Source organism: Lonchura striata, chromosome 12, assembly GCF_046129695.1.
Source record: "Lonchura striata isolate bLonStr1 chromosome 12, bLonStr1.mat, whole genome shotgun sequence".
In the NCBI taxonomy this organism is placed as follows: Eukaryota; Metazoa; Chordata; class Aves; order Passeriformes; family Estrildidae; genus Lonchura; species Lonchura striata.
Genome location: NC_134614.1, coordinates 13,218,743 through 13,239,771, shown reverse-complemented (window position 1 = coordinate 13,239,771; position 21,029 = coordinate 13,218,743). Strand labels below are relative to the sequence as shown.

Here is a 21,029-nt window from a genome sequence, read left to right as displayed (position 1 = left end):
ATCATTGCCAAGAAGGACTTTCGAACTGCAACAGAAAAAAAGAAGGTTCAATTTTGATCATGCAGCAGCTTAATTCACCGTGTTAATTCCATGCTGCCATAGCACTAAAAGAGAACATGCCATCCAGCCACAGTAAAAAAGAGATTTTGGAAGCACTGTGAAAATTATTCTGCTGGTGTAACTGCAATCTTTATTCATTTTTAGTTAGTAAGAGAGCACATTTTTAGGTTTGAAAGCAGGAATGCTCCTTGGCCAAAAATATTCACAGATAAACCAAAAATAATTAATTAACTCTATCTGTCATTATTGTTTATTTGCAGATGTAGAGAAAGGAGTAGGTAGATTATTTAAAGTACAAAAGCTAATTAGGGCTGGCTGACAAGAGTACTGAATTTTACTTTGAAGAATGGGACAGGTTTTTACATGACTGAGATGGTAGAATATGATCAAAACATTATTTAATCCAAACCACCCAGCTTCCTTCCAGCTCTATTTTTTTCTCCCCAGCAGACTCTGCTGTACAATCCACAGTTATTGGAGCTGAAAAATCATTAGCAATTTCCACTAACAGCACTTCAGCACAAGGAAGAGACAAGCCTCTAGAGCATAAAGGGGTGAGGACAGAGATTTTTAGCACCTGGACTCCCTCCCCAAGGAGATGATGACTGAGCTCCTGTGTTTTAGCAGGCAGAATTCCCTGATTTAACAAGGGAGCTTTGTTACATTTGGTATGTATCAATTAACCCATATAAATTATTTCAAACAAATGTGCATGCTATGGCTTTGTGATAATTTTAGCTTCTTTAACTATCATGAAGTCTTGGAAGAAAACCTCTTAGGAAAGCAAAAGGAGTACCAGAGGTAGATTCCACCCTTAAAAAAAAAACAGTAAAACCTCCAAAGGCCTGTGTCTGCCTAATTTGCCATTACTGAGATTCTCCCCACATGAGGAACCACTGACTTCCTGTGAAGGACTCATGGAAAGCTGACTATGTTTGGTATTTGTGAGGCAGTGTCTCATTCAGGAACACAGATTAAAATTTTGATGAGTTAATTGAAAACTCATCCTCTTCACTTTGCTGATGCTAAAAAGGACATTTAAACCTTGCCTCCTGTGATAAGTTACTATTTTTCCCACCCTACCCCAAGAAATGCTTATTTAAATAGTGCACACAGTCTTAAATCCCTACGGGTCTAATAAGGAATGTGAGGTTAGGCACTTGATAAGGGTTCTACATTTTTTTCTCCAATACATCCATTTATGTGGTTACAGATTTGTATTTCAGTGTTACAGGGATCTAAATCATTAATCATTTAACCTCGAAGTGCTGTGAAGCAATCAGGTATCTGCTTCACACAACTGTGAACATGAGACTAAGCTGAAGTTCATTCAAACTGTGCAGAGAGGGATTTCAATTTTAGTTTGAAAATTCTTCCTGCTTCTGAGTGATCAAGAAAGTGGGGATAGTGCAAAAAATAGCTAATCATGATGGATTTTTTTTTTTTCTATCTGCTTTAGGAAAACCCAAGAAAAAATAGTTTCTCTGTGGGAAAGGCTTTAAATAGAGCTAAGACAATCACTATGCATTTCTGCACTCTCTAAGGAAGTCTTCAGAAAATGAAACCCAAAGCCTACAAAGAAGTAAACATTTCCAAAAGGTCCCAATCACTCTATCTTTGCTGCAATCTATTTTAATGTTGCAGATCCATTTCACTCGTATTTGGCTTTAATTCCAATTTATTTTGACCGTTTCTTAGGTCAACACCCATAGTGAACACACATGCACTTCTAATATTCTTGACATGTTTTATTATAAAGCACTTCAGACAAACTTTGATTCAAAACCAAAACATTATCATCTGTAAAAGGAAACTATTTTAAAACAGGATTCATAAAGAAAATAGACTGTTCTTAAGCATCAGCTTCAGTTGGAGCTCTTCTATAATGAAATCTAAAAACAAAACTGATGGGCCAAGAGCTACTTATGTCACATATATTGATAAAAGGGAGACTAAGATGTTACACACAAACCATGGAGCATCTTATTGTTGATAATAAACAGGAACAGTCGACAGTTAATTCTGGCCTGACAAAGCAGTCCAACATTTAAATATTCTTCAGTCCCAAAAGAGACAAACCATTAACATTTCTCATTCAATAACTAAGCCAGCCCTGGCTAAGGGTTAAAGCTACTTCAAAGCATGGAACATGATAAGCTTCTCATTTCATGTACTTCTCCTGTTGATCAGCCAAGATTTTTGCTGAGGATTTAGCATCATAGAAAAGTTCATTTATTTCTTCAATATGCTCTTTCTCAATGCTGTCTTTCCCATTAATCTTGGCAAGCAGGTTAGCTGGGGTCAGCAACTGCACAGCATACCTGTGATCAAACAGAGGCAGACGAGTAATTACAATTCAGCACATCCCAGGGAACTGATGATACAGAGAGGTGGGACATTTGCTAGGAAACACAGCTCTACCAGCAGTATGAGAAAGTCAGCAAGCACTCCAGCACATTCATTCTTTAAAGAAGAAAAGAGAAGCATTACCACTCTTTTTAACAATTGTTAACAGACCATGACATTGTAAAGGAGAGCTTTGTCTGCTTCCCACAGTGAGTTATCCTACAGTGGCTTTAGACCCAGTCATGCTGAATAGAAAACTGCCCAACTTACCTCAGGGTTGTCTTGGTACCAATTTCCCCTAAGTGGTTTAGAGCTTCTTCACTGATATTAATCCCTTCTGTCTGAGCACGAAGTTTTGTGATCTGTTGGGAAGAGTGAGGTATGTGCCCAAACAATTAACATGCTAAATTACTTAACTTGGTATCTGTAAACTATCAGCTTAGAGATGAGACATGCTACAAGACAAGATGGTGTGGAGAGTTACCCTTATGTAACTTATCACTAAACCAGAATTTGTAGAATTCTAAGTCTTTGAACAGGCAAATATATTGTTAAAAAACTGTTATCACACAAGGAAGGTAAAGTAACACATCTGGACTGCTAACCCTTCATGGTAACTCTGCACACTTAGCAAAGCCTATCTACTAATAAGAAGCAGAATGTGAAAACTTATATAAGAAAATGGAAAATGTATGTTAGAAGTTAGTGGCAGCTGGAGGTTTCTGGATAGCTACACCAGTTACTGAATTCTGCAGTGTATCACTGCAGATACAGCAGAGCCCTCCAAAAAGCCCTACAGAAAGCTACACCCTTTCCTTAGCAGCTCTCAACACACTTTTTATTCAATTGACAAGAAGATAGTAAAATAAATCAAAAAGTTACTTTCTATGATTCACCTATTCCTTCAAGAAGAAAAAAAAAATCACTAAGAAGAATCTAATCTTTCAGTAACAGTCTCAGGCTTGTACCAGTTTGAAGATCTTTACAAAGTTGGAGAGGAAGATATCACCAATAAGCCTGAGCATATAAAGCTGTAACAAAAGTGGCACAAGTCTCTCGGTAGTCTGTATTACCAGCTGAGTGATAAGGGGCAGACTGGATAATGATGTTGTGTTGTAGTGCAGAGATAACTCTGGAACTGCAAGCCTCATATAATACAGGTATTTTTCACTTTGGCAGCTTTGTAAACAAGATATCAAGCAGCACTCGTTTAAATTAAAGCTATAAAAATGCGTTCAGGGAGCAGAGTAAGAGAAGGGCTTGAAATGGCAGAAAGTTGGTGCTAAGATATGTGCACTGAATATTGGCAATGCTGCTGCCAATTGCAGTTTCAGGTTGAAGACTTTTTTACCTGTAGATCACCTAGACATCCCCTTCCCTTCATTCAAACACTGCTACTTTGTTCTTCCTCTGCTAAAAACAAGGTTTTGAATACCACATCTTTAACAATGTTTTTTAGAATAACTTCTTATCTAGTAACCTGGTGGAACATTACCCAAGGACTAGAGCCCAAGCCATTAATCTACCACATATGCATTTACTATGGAATAGGAAAACAAGTGTTTATCAGGTGAAATACACTAGGAACATTAAAACATCTCAGTTATAACCTTTAATATCCAACAGGAGACACATATGCAAAAAAGTTTGATTACAACACCACCTGACTAGAATAAGCATAAAAGTGAATTTTTTACCTATTCTGGTTGCACTAAGGTTACTGTGCCTTGTCTCAGAGCAGCACTTCACAATGGATTTCTACTTTATCAACACGCACAAAAAAAAATATTTGGAACTGGCTATGAACAGACTTCCAGTACAATATGACCAGATTCTGCGCTGATAAAAGAGTCAATTGTGAAGGCAAAGACTATCACACAGACTCAGCAGCAGAAACTTCTTACAAAAGACAAATGAGAGCAAGAATTGAGATTATACTTATGCCTTGTTTTTACCCCCACCCCAACCATATTTAGTTAGAAGCTGAAGTTAAGTGTAATAGCTCCTCCTCTTCTCCCATGAGAAGCTGCCATTCCAAAGCCTTAATTTAAGGGAGGATGAGATTATCTGACTGTGGGAACATGATTCCAAATGTCTGAACTCAATGCTACTGTGAACACTTCCTTTCCTTCAGCCCTGGGGAGGGTGGAAATCCCAGCACTTATCCAGCTCTTCTGAACATCAGCACTGAGAAAATTTCTTACCTTCATGGTAATACAGCACTAACTACACAGAATTCACTTACACTACAGGGAAATCCAATAGTCTTTAATACCCCCAGGTTGAGTAAAAGTCACACATTAATATTTGTTTTGCAGACTAAACCTAAGTGTAGTGTTAAATCACTGGGCTGCTTCTACTGCAATGTACACCACTAATGCTTCAAGGTATCCTTTAGGTACCAAAAAAATCATCCTGAGAACAGCTCAGGACATCATCCATGAAAAGCTCCTCAAACCAAGTGAAATGAAGCTTTGCCTCTGTTCCATAAATGCATCCATGTCACCTTGGCACTTTTCCAGCAGCAGGAGACCATTATCTGGCATAACACTCTCCTCCACTGACACTATCTCTTAAATACAAAGAATTGACATGGCAAACCCTAATGTCTTCTGCATTGTGTCACTTCCCAGCACTGAGAGGCTAATGAGGAGGGATCTTTGACACAATGCATCATAATGGCATCAAACATTATAATCAATATACAATACACTGTGATTGCCCCACAGGAAAACTTCCAGGCATTTGGAAGGATATCTCTGCAATGCTTTCTCTGCTTACATTTCCAAACTTAACTAGGAGCATAAAAATTCTCCCCATTTCAGGAGACAGCCCCAGTAGGTTAAAGCTAAAATACAGGACACAAAGGCAAAAATGCAGCACATAAGGTTGTATTCCTCTATTCCTCTCATGTCAGGGAAAAGCCTGAGGTCTGGGACAGAAAATCCCATCATGTGACACTTCATCTTATATCAACTGAAAAAGCACTACCTGCTGGAAAGCACATCTGTGCAAGAGATTGCTTCAGCTAATAATTCATCCCTTCCTGCAAGCGAGGTGCCACTTTCAGCTCCACCTGTGCCTAGCAAATTCTCAGTGGCTGGGAGTCAGAGAAGTTGTGTGCACAGTTTTAACCAGCTCACTGTATTAACTCCTAGAGAAGCAGGCTTTTAACAAGCAGGAAGTTTTCTGGCACAAGCCCTGGTGACCACAGAGTCAAAGATCTCTACAGTAACAGACTAGGCAGAAGCTGTGCACAACTTTGGCGACTTGTAACAAGCTCTTTAAAATCCTGTGTGTACCTGCTTCATTTCTTGGGGAGTATAGAGCATGGTTCGGATAATCATGACTCGATCCAGCAGGTCCAGTGGTATTCCATGAGGAGACACAATATCCTCTGTGCCTCTAGAAGAGAAACCAAACAGAAAGAAAACAGACACTCCTGTGAGCTCAGTACATTGATTTGGGTAACATCAGTAAAGAGTGACTAGACTAGTTTACAAATGTGTGTCCACAGAGACACACACCCCCTGGGTCAGAGAAGTAACATTCTGGTCTAAGGTTCATTCCAGACAGCCCCAGGGAAACAAACACTATTGCTGGAGCTCTTAAACATGCCTCTCAAATATAGTGAGAGGTGCTTTCTTGTATTGTATCTCACAATACAGCCTTATCTAATGTTCTAAGGTATCCTCCAGCAAGGAACAAATCATTCTTACTAAGTTGTTTAGCAGTATCAGCAGAAATTATATATACTGTTATCCATTTGGAGAATATCCCCTGTTGCTGAGCAAGCCATTCATTCCCCAGTCCCTTCAGTGGTTTACATTCCCTGCCTGTAATCCAGCAAACTGAGAGGTTTAGGTCTCTCTATGAAGGGTAGAGGCAGGATCTAGATCCCCAAGCATTTTATTTGTTTGACATACAACACACAACAGCAAAGCCTGCAGACACATGCACTCTTGGCTTCCCAAGACCTCTGTAATTTACTGTGAAAAGATACCCAGATTTAATTTATGAAAATTACACAGATGGTAGTAAAACCAGTGAAGTGCTGGTATTTAGGTAGCTGCAGCTCTGGCCGTGGATCTCCAGTATGAGATGTCACTACTGTATGGAAAATCTACTTTCTAAAATCACAGCTTTTTTTTTTCAGTGAATCCATGCTGACAGAGGTCTACTTCCTTTACTTTTACAAGACAGCTTTTTTATATCTTTGCAAAGAGAGTGCAGTAATGTCCATCTTAAACATTTTTGGAGGGCTTATCATTCTCACTTCTAAGCAATGCAAATAGAGAAAGATTAATACCAGATGAGCCACTGTGAGGGAAAGGAAAAGCTGGTTATACAGCTGAATTAAATCAATTCAAAGAGCAGCAATCATTGTTAATGACAGCTTGTTTAGACATAATTAGACCTAGACCACAAACTAGTAGAACTTACAGAAGACTCTGAAAGAGGACAGAACTTTTACTGAACATGCAAAGAATGCATTTTGTGGGTGCAAAATATCAAAGTGAGGTGGAAATGAGAAACAAGTTGGTTGAAAAGATTGAAGAATCACAGAACGCCAGACCAACATAACAGGGAAAGGGAGAGGCTGAACTGTGACACACTTTACCAGTATGAACAAGAAGCTGAAGTCTGATGAAATTGGGATAGCAAGCAGCAAAATAATCCAGAAGCAAGAAACAATGGTATTAGAGGTTAGTAGCTCAGGTGCTTTTGATGTCCCTAATGTGCAGGTAATAGATGTATTGACGTATACAATGAGAATGGTAACTGTCACAGATCACCCAGGAGTGAAACAATTCAGAGACTGATAGAGGAGAGATGTGCTGGAGGAAAGGAGGAATTCCAGTCAGCCTGGTGTTAAGTGCTTGTCCCATCATGAAGCTCTTAAGCAGTTCTCCAGCACCAGTGCAGCTTGCAACTCATGCAGAGGATTATCACATGTGTCAGAGACAAAAGACTTCAAAGATTGTAACTCTACTGATGCAAGTAATTCCAAGGTTTTTGGAACAATACAAACTGGCAAATTCAAGCTTAGACATCATACCTGATAATGCAGTTTCCTCGGTTGGAAGCAAAGATGACAATGGGGGAAATAGAAGATTCCAGTGCTCGGTGCAGGTATGTGAAACACTCAATATCCAGCATGTGAACCTCATCCACAAAGAGCACACCTGGCACCAGCTCTGCAATGCCTTGATCAATGTATTTGTTCACCACCTTATTTATCTCTCCTCGAAGTTTATCTGAGAACAAAAAGAAACTGTTGGTTATTCTGCTAGTCAACTATAGGTCAGAGAGTAAGTATTGAAGCAAGGAATATTCTTCTTGAATTTTTCCATGGTTTGGTATCTTACTGCCACAAGGAAAATACCTGTGACTCTAAAGTTTTGTGACATTTGCAAACTGTGTTGGAGAGATATCTGTGCAACCAAGTATTTCTAACTGAAATACTCACACGTGAACAATTGATTGTTGTAGGTTTGTGGAGTTTGGTAGGGGTGGAGAAGTCAAATCAAACCTCATTTTAAACACAAAACTTACTGAAGTTTCCAAGCATGGGTGAAAAGAACATCACTGAAAGAATGAAATCTTGCTACTCTATTTCAGCAAAGAAGTTGTATTTAACAAAAAAAAAAAAAAAAAGGCTATATAAGTTTCTGTGAACCTATTGCTCTCAAAGCTATGCCAGATGTTACATCAATATATTGGTATTAGAATAAGCAAAGCAACCTCTGGAACAGAAAAAAATACTTCAAAAAATGACCATTCAGTTAGGTATTCAAACAGCTTTTGATTTAAATTTAGATAGTAACTTAGTGAAACATAATTTCTTTCACAGCAAAAAGGAGAGCAGATCTGTCTGTAGATACTGTTTTCTCCAAAGACCTGCAGGTGGGAAGAGCAGCAGTGTATGTGGAGTATCATGTCCTTAGACAGTTGCTAGAGAGGTGCCATTCTTCTTCTCCACCAAAATTCAGTATGATTGCTACATCACTTTATAGAATTTCTTTATTACTGCTGTATTCAGTTTGGCTCTTTGAAAGCCTGAACCTCACACTGTGGCAGGAATGTAGTAAGATAGGCACAGCCATTCTGACCTCTCCCCAGGAAGATGGGCACAGAGCTCTGGACACATTTTACCACTACATGCATGAATCAGTAACTTGTACTGTCTCCCGCCATTGCAATTCTAGCAACTGTATCACTGCTTCTGGAACACTGAGTATTTATGAATATGTATTATGTAGGCATTAATTTAAATATAGTAACTCTATTTTTAATCCTTTTCTAACTGGAAAACACGTAGGTTATATAATCTCAAAATGCCATACAGGTTTCGTACCAGTAATTTCAGTTTTCTTAGGTTTCATCAACTGTCCCATCATAGAAAGGATGTCTTGTCCTCCCTAGGAAAAGAAAGTGACAGATCAGCTTTGAGGTCATGTAGTATGCACACACCTTGGGAATTCTATTGATCAGGGACTGGTTAAAGAAGTTGTTTCTTAGAGTTAACTTAATACTTTATAGCAGCAGTCTTTGATAATCTGTCAAAGTTTAGGTCACCTCACCACAGGAGTAGTTTAAACATAACCACCTAGCTATCCCCTCATCCTTGCTCATTTGGAGAGCATAAAAAAACAAAATGAGCTATCCTCTCTTGAAAAAACTGTCACAGAGGAACTCTTAAGGAATTAAATTGTCGGGGAACACAGAGACTTGGATTGCATGCATGCACAGTAGGTGTTCAGCCTGTCAACAGAGGAAGAATTATTCTAAATTTTATATAACTTTTTAATAGCATGATTTTTATAAACGTTTTTTTTTGTAAATGAAGAGTTTTATTTTGAAATTGAGTAAGTTAAAGAGTTGTATTGCTTTACTGTAGGTATTCCAGCCTTTAAACTTGTTAGTGACTTCTGCTTTCGACACAGATGGAATTGCCTCAAGAGTGGATTTATGTGAAGACATGACAAGGAGTTATTCTTCTCTTTTCTGGGGTTTTTTGCTGCAATACATGCAGAGCTCTACTGAAATTCACAAAGAATGTGAACAGGTGGCTATAAAACATTTCTGAAATAAGTAAGAATAACAACAGAACCCACAGCAATCAAAATACTTAGGGTACCTTTTATCACAGTCCTTGCAGTTTCCATTTCATGGTAATAAAACCATAAACACAGAGAATATATTAATATGCATTCAGAACTTCCATTAAATGAAATTATACAGGTCTGGCTGCTGCTACTTCACACTAGGAGGCAGCTTTCCTTCTAGAGAGAAAGCAATAATCTCTTTTTCTGGTCAGAGGCAAGAGTCCACAATGTTCTTTTTCTGCAAGTGATGGGGCACAGCAGTGTAGGGAAAGAGAGCAGGGTCTAGATTTTGCATTAACTGTGAAGGTGGTGGATCCCAAATACCTGTGAGGAAGCTGTTTTACAATTCCCAGTCTGTCCTCTGTAGTGCTAGGAGTGTTATGCTGACCAGTATTCCATGACCAGGTGCATGAATCCTATGGAAGCAACTGCTTTAACTTCTTTAACCTCCATGGCAGGGCCTCCCTGAGGAGAGCCACACTGGCCTTCCCGGTGTAACACCTACTGCTTTTCCTACAGTGCAATCTTTGAGGGTGAGCTACCTCAACTTCCTACATTTCAGTTATTCTGGTAGCATCAAATCTAGCTGAAATAATTTTTCTGTAAAGACTTCATCTGTGAAGTCAGATACCTGAGGTCGAGCATTAGCCACATCCAAGTCATGCAGGGTGACATCCTGAATAATTTCCTTTTTCTTGTGCACATCACCTTTTGGCAAGGGAACATACTCTTCAGCTTCAAGGTCAAATTCTGTAGCATAGATATCACACCTGCCTTGCCTCTGAGGAACAAAAAAGAGAAAGCCAGGTATAGAATTAATTTCAGTGCCAAAACCTTGAGTGACATGAATTTGATAACATGGTTAGCTCACAATTCTAGTTCTGACAAGCTTCAGCTGACAATTCAGACACCCCACTCCCTGCTTAGCAACAGGCATACCCTATCTGCTGATCAAAGCTCAAAAACTCTGTTGAGAAACACCTGATATTTTCAGTGGGAACAATATTCTACTCCTCTCTCCCCTTCTTTTACTGTAGGCAATTCTTGCTAAAGGACAAATCCAGCAGATTATCCAGAGATTGGGACAACCTCCTTTGTAGGTGGGTGATTTATTATGATAGAAAATATTATGCTCATCCATTAAACAGCATGTATCACTATACACTTTCTGAATCAGATATGAAAAGAATGCTAACTAATGCAGTATTCCCTTCTACATGTATATATCTTGTGGAGAAAATATCAGAGCGATAAAAGAAAGATTAAATATGCTGCACATGTCAGCCTGAAAATGACTAAAGTTGTTTGGTTCTTCCTCTCTTCCCTTAGAAATGCCTTGATCTTACAGAAAAGAAAACTCATCCAGACAGCATCAGTGATAGCTTCCTTGCCAGATGACCTTAATTGTGAGCCAGATCTCCACCTCCTTTGGGTGCAAAAGACTTTTCTCTCCTGATAAGGAAAGCACTGGGCTCTTTTTAAAAATTTCCATGTAACCACATCATGCCAGTTAAGGTTAATAAATCAGAGAGTCTTCTGACAAAGGCAGGGAAAGGTCTGCAAAAAACATACGCCTGCATAAAAGTACAGAATTTTTCTTTTACCTTGACAGCTCCGCTGTTTGCTTCAATATAAATAACGTCACCAGTTTCCACTCGCTCCTTCTGCAAGCTCTCAAAAATGCTGGGGTCCAGCTGCAGACAAGCAAACAGCACAGTTGATCAAAGCAGCTCCATATTGTTATGGTAATCAAGGCAAAGAAACTCAGTTTGAAGCTCATTCCCATCAGACGAAATTAAACTGCAACTCACCCTCTAGGATTTTATAAAGCTGTAATGTTTGGAGTAGGGATAGCAAATAAATCTGGAAGATGCACAGAACTTACTGTCTTACAAAAAAATCTGTTACCCAAAAGGAAGTGACAGTGCCAAAAACATAATGGTACCAGCTACAAAGCATACCTCTGAGTAATGTGACAATGTATTTATACCTAAGAAACAGTAGTTTCTCCAGCTTTCTAGGAAAACTTTTATAAAAAAATCTGGCTATAGCATTGAATATATGAATCAATGATTTCTTGAGTCCTTATCCTCTGTGGAGCTCTGTGAGGGAGAGTGAGTGTGGAATATATTAGATGCTTTTGTTTCTCCTGGTACATGTTTATTCACTTTTGCTCTTCATTTCCTTGTTTTCAGAGTGAACAAATGAAAGATGATACTTAAAAACAGAGACAGCTTTTAGTTCTCTCCAAGTCTGACAGGGAAATTGAATGGAGACAAGAAAACAAAAGGAAAGTGGGCCTGAGCTGGCAGCACACCAGCTCAATTTCCAGTTCTCTATCAAATATTCACTAGAGCATGACACCCCATGTAGAAAGAAAAGATGTGACAGAAAGAACAATTTATATTTAAACAGGCAATATTTCCCAAGCCATCTTTAAACATTTGGTTCCTGACAATCATGAAAACAAAACCAAACAAGGCCTTTCTCATATGTTTATTACCATGAACATTAATTTATAGGCAGGGTCAGAGTGTATCACAGACTGAGACAGAATGAAGCTTAGATTGCCAACTCAGCCCATTTTTTGTGGTACTTGTCATTTATAAAATTGCATCAGGATCTCTTCCTATTAAAATTCACTTTTAACTTCTTGAAGACATACAGGTGAGTGCTGACAAACAGAGAAATAGCATCTGCTAACCAAGTGATGATGGGTTTATCTCCTATTTCAATTAGTAGGACACAACACCAATACCTAAATATTCTACATAAAGCAGATAAACAGTTAGGATAAAGTTGTCTAGCCAAAGAAAGCAGTCTCCTGGCAGCCCCACTTGTTAAGAGTGGATCAAGAGCTTGAAATGGAAATAAGAAGTGTTAAAAACAGAAGCTGCAAACCCAAAATACTTCAGGAAATCTCCGAGACTCTACCACACATACCTTCAACTGTTTGGTTCCCTTTGCAGTTTTGAGTCCTATAATTACATGGCTGATGGTTTTGCCATATCCCCCCATAGGATTCTCAGTCTCACAGGGAGTTAGTTCTGTCACTTCTCCTTCATAAACTTCCTTGGTCTCTTTAATCCTCAACCCTGCAAGAAATTACTTTAAATAGCTTCAGTATACACTTATGAGTCTGCTGCTTTATTGTCAACAAAATGTAATATATTGTTAGAGTACCTTACATTTAATGGAAATGTTTTACTTTTAAAGACAGAAAGATGAACTATTATTCTCTTCTTCAATATTAAGTGAGAATATCCATCCTGTGCATCAGAATGAAAGCTCAGCCCAAGTTCTGACCTGCTAAGTGGTTTATTAAACTTTTAGGAATTATCTTCTTCTATTCCTTATTATTAGTTCTTGAAGCAAATATTAGGAACCTCTGTCTCTTTTCCCTCCCACAAAGAGGAAATTTGCTTGATTTGCTCCCTATGCTAGAGCCAGAAACACAGACCATCTTCTGAAATTAGTGACATTAATATGAGTTTTTCACAATTTTTGGACCATCAAAAAAGCCCTGCAAAGTTAACAAAAATATAGAAGAAAAAAAGTAACTTAATAAAAAACTATATTTTAGCAACTGAGTGAAAAATACAACATAAATCAATTAAACAGGTATTGTGCTTGAACATCATAAAATTACTAAAGAGCTTATGTATATTTCAAATATTTTTTCAGTTAATAGCAAAAGGTGAGCTAGATAAATCTAGCAGAAACTGCTACAACACAAATTTCAAACTATTTCAAAATAGCTGAAAATTACATCCTCACTTTGTTATTTTTCAGACAGCCAAGCACTCATCAGAATACCTTCTGTTCTAGTAATAATTTCTGTAATTAACTAGATTATTTTAAATTGATAAATAATATAGACCTGAAGTCATTTATAGGCAGATTGTTTCAAAGCAAACCCACTATCACCACCACCACTACAATTATGTATGTTCTAACTACACAGAAGTTCAAAGAATCCACATCTGAAGAAATTCCATGAAGTATATTATGAGACACACATGCCATACCAAAAATAATGAATGGGCTGTATGTAATAAGATATAAGGAAGTAATTCTGCCCAGTCTGAGGGTATTGTGACTTTATAAACCTTTGCTTGTTCCGTAACTTTTCATTTTGCTTTGAAATAGATCAGACACTTCACCAGTAATTTTGAGCTGCTGATGGAGGCTATAAAGAACTGACAAATACGAGTCTGTCTCCCTCTACTGGGAAGACAATTCAGACAAGGATCTGAAATGAGAGAAACGGCCTAACTGTAAATAACATGACAAATTCTTGGAAAGAAACGTATGCTTTATCTTACTTAAAATGAGATAAAAAATTATATACAAAATTAATTTCAGTAATTTTAAAAAATGTTCTTCAGGTATGCCAAAACACCAGACAGAAATTACTGAACCTCTGAGTTAAAAAGCTGACCTAGACAAGGCTGCACCACATGGGCTCGTAAGCAACGAGTGTGAAGCGATATGGGAATTTGCACACTGAAACTGCTATTGCCACAAATTTTGCTTTAAACTTCCAGCACAAGCTCTACCCTGGTCTGAAAATCTGGCAGCCTGTTTGTGTCTGGGGTATGACTTGTATGCTGCTGAAGCATGCAATGAATCTTCCAGTTCCGTTTCACCTGGAAAGAATCCAATTCATGTGCTCATTCTGTTCCACAACACAAGTCAAAGCCAAGTCAGTGAGGACAAACCCAGGGATTTGCTTCAGAAGCCTTCCTCTAATCCAGACTAATGTGCTCTTAGAGAGATGTCTGTAGAAAATATTTACAGATGAACGTGATCTGCACAAAGGTAATTGATGCTTTGAACTTGCTGTTGATTATCCTTTGATTTCAAATGAACATGTATGTGTCAACTACAAACTTCATTCTCAGAAGAGTTCTTAGAGAGATCTCCTACTTCCGAATCAGACACAAATCCAAGGCAGCAGTTGTGGGCTGTTTCATGCTTTGGTTCAACAGAACTCCATGGAGCTAAACAAGCTTGCTTGACTCATTGGCAGATACAGTTTGGCAACACAAGGAACAATTACAGCATCAAAGTGGCTAATGCAGCAGTTATTTTTTACTGCAGCTGAGCTCTTAATATTAGCTGCTATCATCATCCTCACCAGCTGCTAATGAGATCTATACTGGATCAATCTCACCCAGGTTAAATTTCTTTTAACCCATAAAACAATTTGATCTCCTCATTTCTCACTTTTGTCCTTTTAGGTTTCTTACATATTATAACCTCTTTAATGCATCCTAAACACTACTTGGCCATGAGACTATGTCTGTTATTAAAAGACTCTCAACAATAAAAAAAAAAATCTGTAAACTCAGAGTCACTCCTACTTTCTTATAAAGTAATCCAAACCAGTCAGACTGTAGTTTCCAAGAAAAAAAAACCCCAACCATTAAATAAAAAAGTTGATGTTAAGATTTCCGATAATTTTTAAAAATTCAGGTGGCTAAACCCCTTGAAAGCAAACTGCATGATATGAGCAATGATGATGTACACAGAACCTGCTACCAAGGAGACATACAAACAAACCTCAATAAAACCTAAATGAATACTTTCAAGTACTAACAGACGTGTGAGCTGAAGCTTCCCTTGCACCCAGACCCAACTACACTGCACAGAATATTTTTTTTTTTTTAATGCACCCTTGTAAAATATTTCTTTACGAAGCAGACAAGCTAAAACCTGATATTAAAACCCAACTGGAAAGTGTTTAGTTATAAGAAATGGTGGTTACTAGTCCTTTGAAATAATTTAGAGAATTTTTTTTACACCCATAAATATATTCAATAAAGGCTGTGTTAGGAAAATGTGACATGGAATTCAACAGAAAGGAATAAAAGAAGTTCCATCTTTCATTAACACTAATATTTGTTTAGAAGAGTCTCTCTATTGACATTCAGGAAATGCAGAGAACTAACAATGTAGCTGGCTGTTAAACCTCTGCTATCTCTAGCACTGACAACATGGATGGCCTAAGTTCCACCTGCTGGTTCAGGTTTCTAAACCTCTGACAGGGAACTTCATCACATCAAGGAAATTTTGCAGACTACTGAGGCTTCCCTCCCCCAGGCCCTGCCAGTTTCATGGTAACCAGAAGACCAGAGACTACTGAAAGTTGCTTCCTTATAAAAGTCAATGGAATACTTTTGTTTCACTGAAGAACTGAGAGACTTCTTCACCCTGCTGCTGCCAGATGAAGCCAAATAGGAAACATGGTACTGAAACAGGAAAATTTCTGTTAATACATTCAGGACTAAAATCAACGGGGTTCTCTTTAGCCAATCCTCACACAAACCAGGGCTACTTCTCTCTGCATTTGTCAGCTGTCAGCAGCAGCTGTGTAAAGAGATTTTAGATAGTCACTGAGATTGCGTTGCAAATTAAACCAATTTACATCAAACTTGTAAATGTAGCATAGAACTGAGGAAGACATTAAGTTACAATGTTTATTCAGTTGGCATGGAACTTTCTCTGTGCTCACTGGAATAGTAAGTCAGGCTAATGCTGCTGTTTGTGAGCCCCTGATTAAAAGTGTTAATTTACCAGGGTGGAATCACTAGAACAAAAAATAGGAAGAGTATTTTTCTGTCTACAAGTATTTCTGCTAATGTAAGAAATTAAAAATTGCTTTTTCTTTCAGCTTTATTCAGTCATAGGCAAAATGGAGAGGTGAATCTGACAGATAAAAGAATTTGATGAAGTATAAACCAAAATACAAAAATTAAATTACACTTTGTACACACAAAACCTGACTCCACTAAGTGTGAAAGATTCACTAAATTAGAATCAGTACTGAAAAAAGTAAGTATATGAAAACCTGAAAATGGCTTGACCATTGAAAAGTTTTTCCTTTTCAGATGACTGGGAAAAAGCAAAGTATCATGCAAACACTTCATTCTTCTTTTCCTGAAACTTACCAATTGCACGTCGGAAATTTTCCATGAGAACTTCTGTTTTCTTGATCTCAGTGGAATAGACCTCACTTCCAACCATAGGACAAAAAGGAACTTTGCTTCCCAGTTCCTGAGCAATAGCTAAAGCCAAAGCAGTCTTTAAAAGGAAAAAAGAAATACAAAACCCAGACATTAATTTTGAAGAGAATTAAGAAATTATTATTTTTGCACAAAGTTAACTTTCCTCATTGTATCACCTTCTATATATCACCTACCAATTTATGGCTATTCTGTCTGACATATATTTCTCACATACAAAAACCCTCCTCAAACACAGTTGACCTTGGCCAAAGGCTTTAAAAAACCCTGAAGACATCATACTGGCTGCTTGAATTTGACACCTGCTACAGATGCAAAAAGCCTAAATAGCATGGAGGAAAAAAAGTAAACCAAGCAAAAACCTTTCTGGCTTTTAATAAAAAAGTAACTTCTAAAACTTTTTCAGAGCTCTTGCTACTGATGTGTTTAGTAACCTACAAGAGGTGGTTTCACATTAAAGATGCTGAACACAACAACGGGTACTCCCAGTGTCGATGATACCACAAAAGCAAAAATATCAAGTAGAAAACTACATGAGTACATTGATTGAAAAAAAATCTGGCATATGAAAACACTTTGTAACCACTACCCTAAAACGGTTTTGACAAATTAAAACAGATTTGGAAATACTTTATTTTGTAACAAAACAGAAAAGTAATACCTTGCCAGTTCCTGGAGGTCCTGCCAACAGCACTGCTCTGCCAGCCATTTTTTTGCTTTTGATTAGCTCCACTATAACCCCACATGCCTGTAAGTTAAATAGGCATTTATACCGTTAACACAAGTATTGCTATAGTATCTTCTGTTCCAACATTACCTAAAGTATTTAGAAATAACAGGTTTTACAAAAAATAAAGATTTCAGTGTCATGCACACAAAAAGAAAGTTCGGGAAACATACTTTCTACAATCATTTTATCTGACACACATTAAAAACCACAGAAAACGAAACTCAATCTGTGAGCCCCGACTGCTTTTCCCTCTCGCTGTCCCACGCACAGACAAAGGTTTGAAAGTAAAGCAAGAAATTAATCTTCGCTGCCTGAGCCACAAATCCCCTACAGAGCTTCTTTCAGGGCCAGGCTGGATGAGGTTCTGAACAACTTGGTCCGGTGGGATGAGTCTCTGCCCACGGCAGGGGGCTGGAACGAGACATCATCTTTACGGTCCCTTCCAATCCAAACCAATCTGTGATTCTATGATGGCTTTATCCGGCCCGCACAGGAGCGGATGCTCCAATCCCTACGTGCATCAAACCCGCAGACTTGTGCTCGGTTTCGTTGCCTGTAACACCCCAGTGAGCACGCCGGCACCCGGGAGACCGTCCCCGTCGCTACGCGAAGCAGGAGCAGAGCCAGCACAGCGCGGCCGCCCCCCGGCGCCTCAGAGCGCAGCAGCCGCACAGAACCCGGGCACGGCTCCCACCCGCGGTCGGGCACCGTCAGCCGCCCCTGCCCGGCCCGGCCCCGCGCTCACCTCCCGCGCATTCTCCTGCCCCACCAGCCCGGCCCCCGCCGGCTTGGCGGCGCCGCTCTCGTCCAGCCCCAGCCCCTTGACATGGCTGTGGGCGGCGATGCGCTGGGTTTTGGAGGTGCTCTTCACCTCCTCGATCTTCATGGCGGGGCAGGGCAGCGGCAGCTCCGGCCCGGCCGCCCCGCGCTGCTCGCACGCGGCCCGCGCCTCACCGCGGCTCCGGCGCGCCCCGCCCCCGGCCCGCCATTGGCCCGCGCCGCGGCGCTCCCGCCGCTCATTGGACGCCCAGCCTGCCCGTCAGCCCCGGGGCTCGGGGTTTTAGGGTCCGCCCGCCCGTTTCCGCGTGCGGCGCGCACCGGCGGTCCGGGCGGGCGCGGGCGCTGCGGAGGAGTAGGGCCGGGAAGGAGGGAGGTGGCGGGGTGGCTGTCCCTGGAGGCGCTCAGGGAATCGCCGGACGTGGCACTCGCTGCCAGGGTCTGGTTAAAAGGTGGTGACCCGTCATAGGCTGGATTCTGATCTTGGGCGTTTCTTCCAGCCTAAGTGGTTCTGAGATTCTCTGCATCGACAAGGGCGGTTTTGGGGAGCGGCGAGCGGAGCTCTCCGCAGGGGGAGCCAGCTCGTTCTTGCTCGCAGGTTTTTTGGCCCTGCCGCACTTCAGCTCTTTCTTTCTTTCTTTCTTTCGTTCTACAATCCGATTTGGCGCTGGAGCCAGCGTTTGTCCTGCTGCCGGGGCTGCGGGAGCGCTGGGTGTCCCTGGCTCGCTGTCTTGTCCCTTGCCCGCCCACAGCCGCTGACAGTGCGCCAGGAGCCCTGAGCCTTCACAAAACCTCTGCTGGCTTTAGCTCACAAAAATAAATTAAGACTTTCCAAGGGTGTTCTCTAAAACTTTTTCAAAGATTCACAGAATCGTTAAGGTTGGAAGGGACCACTTGAGACCACCTAGTCCAGCTCCCCTGCCAAGGAAGGTGGGGATGGTCTCTTACCTGCTCGGTGTCGCTCATTAGTTTCTAGTGTCCAGTGAAACTGTGGAATAATTCTATTCTGCATCTTGAAGGCCTTCCTGTAAGCATTTGAGGCTGTGCTGCACCCACAGCACGTATTCCCAATGAGCTTCGAGCAATTGCAATGGGTAAAACCACTCCAGAGTCCCAGCAGGTTGTTTCATGGCCTCACAGAAACATCTGTGTTTCACGAGGTCTGGGATGCTGCAGCTTCCAGGCTGCTCCAGCTCCTAACTGGGGTTTGGTGGCAATTCTGCTGCACCTTCTATGAGGGGTTCAAAAGCTCAATTTGGAGATCACTCACAGTGAAATTTTAGATGGAATTTGGGAGCCTGAAGTTCCAGTGAGTTCTCTTTGTTTGTAGATGTTGTGATTTCTCCCACAAAAAACGACAGGGGACTCTTCAATAGATATACAGAGTTTTATGTGATTATAAAGCCATGTCTGTGTCTGCCATGTTTAAAGCCAGTGGATTAATGTGGTATGAGGTAGGGCTGATGTCTGGTGCCATCTTGGCTTTCCTGTGCACTGCCAGGGGAATTGCAAAAGCAGTCCTGCAACAGCACAAACTCCGAGAGCAATTTTAGGGAGGATGGGTGTTATGGTTCAATTTGCAAAAGCCCAGTGAACCATATGCATGCTATTCATTCCCTCTTTGTTCAAGAGCTTCCATTAGTTTTGTTATAAATGTAATTTGGCAAAGAAAAGACTTTGCTTATTGTTGCTTTCTTTTTTCTGTTAATTGTTCTGTCAGTTTATATTTACATACTCTAGTTTAAATTTGTAATTACAATATAATTGCACACATGTGTGGTTCAGCACCTTTGTAAGGGTATCCTGCTGTACAACTGTTCAGCTAAGAATTTTTGGCTAACAAATATGAGCTATTCTTTAAATAATTAGAAAAGTGTGTATGTCATTAGACTCTCTACATCCTCTCAGGGTCATATTAGTCGCAGAATACAAACACCTAATGGTAGTGAGCTGCAGACTTTTTCCTTTGTAAAAGAGCAAATATACAACTTTGATTTCTCCAGTGCATTAAACTGCCGCAAGTGCTGTGGGTAAGTCTGGTCAGAGTTCAAGTTTCTGCCAGTTCTGGAAGAATAATTAGCAAGTCTGGTAAGAGCTCTGAAGGCAGTGGTGTTGCTATCAAGGGGTTCAGGCTAGGTATGACCCTCCTTCTCAAAAGGGTGAAATAATAATTTGTTAACTTAGAATGAAACTTGTCCATATGGTCCATGTTATCTTGTTTGATGTTGCAACAAGACCTGTTTTTGAGATTGTGGCATTTCAAAGTCTATTTAATAATATTTGCTTATTTATTTTTGGTGAAATTCAATATACAGGAATGCAGATGGGAGGAATAGAGAATTGCTGTTAATCTTCACTGTAACTTGGAAGAAGGATAGAAATAATCTATGTCTTTAAAAATCAGATATGCTACATAAGATTCTTTAACTTTGTAAATACTAATTAGGGATTTTTCCTGCTTAAAGTGGATAAGAAACAGTGTTAATTGTTTGTCTACAGCAATAAGATGTCTCAAACTCAGAATTTAGAGCATAAAACTTCTGTCTGCTAGTGACCATTGCTGTTCAGTAAATAAAATCTGCTGCCACAATGAAGGTGCAATTTTAATATTGACCTGCAAAAAACGTGATTAAAATTATTTGGGTTTGTGTTTATAGTAGAAGAGGATTCCTCAATAGAAATAAAAGTAAAAAATAGTTGGCTGTATAAATGTAAGGCTGGCTTCTCCCTCTTATTTGCTCACAAGTATTTACTTAACTATGCCAGGTTTTGCATTGCTCATTGTATTGATTGTTTTACTCATTCTGTCTGCTCTGAGCATTGTCCTGAAGCTGCAGTTAAAGAGGGGCAAAAGAGGATATTCAGATGAAGGAAAATAAACAAAAATCCTTTAGACCACACAGGATTAATTGTTTATTCCCCAGGAAGAGCAGACTACAAGTGGAACTACTGGGAAGTTTAGAACTAAACTTCCATGTT

General features: G+C 39.8%; 1 protein-coding gene across 1 annotated transcript; it reads right to left on the bottom strand.

Annotated features, from left to right (window-relative positions):
• Positions 1–1,793: 1,793 nt before the first annotated feature.
• Positions 1,794–18,232, bottom strand: RUVBL1 (RuvB like AAA ATPase 1). Its single transcript, XM_021532182.2, has 11 exons — positions 18,019–18,232; positions 17,205–17,291; positions 16,469–16,601; positions 12,459–12,610; positions 11,120–11,209; positions 10,147–10,296; positions 8,765–8,828; positions 7,466–7,664; positions 5,709–5,811; positions 2,677–2,768; positions 1,794–2,381 (listed from the first exon to the last, which is right to left on the bottom strand). Exons 1-11 carry the CDS (start codon positions 18,157–18,159, stop codon positions 2,222–2,224), a joined length of 1,371 nt encoding a protein of 456 aa, XP_021387857.1. The 5' UTR covers positions 18,160–18,232; the 3' UTR covers positions 1,794–2,221.
• Between the last annotated feature and the right edge of the window lie 2,797 nt (positions 18,233–21,029).

Excerpts from the sequence above, each read along its gene's own strand:
- RUVBL1 (XM_021532182.2), bottom strand. The coding sequence starts at position 18,159 with ATGAAGATCGAGGAGGTGAAGAGCACCTCCAAAACCCAGCGCATCGCC. Across the intron at positions 8,829-10,146 it reads TGGCTAATGCTCGACCTCAG|GGAGGACAAGACATCCTTTC; the intron begins GTATCTGACTTC and ends TTCTTTTCCTAG. Across the intron at positions 5,812-7,465 it reads CGAGGAAACTGCATTATCAG|AGGCACAGAGGATATTGTGT; the intron begins GTATGATGTCTA and ends TTTCTCTTCTAG.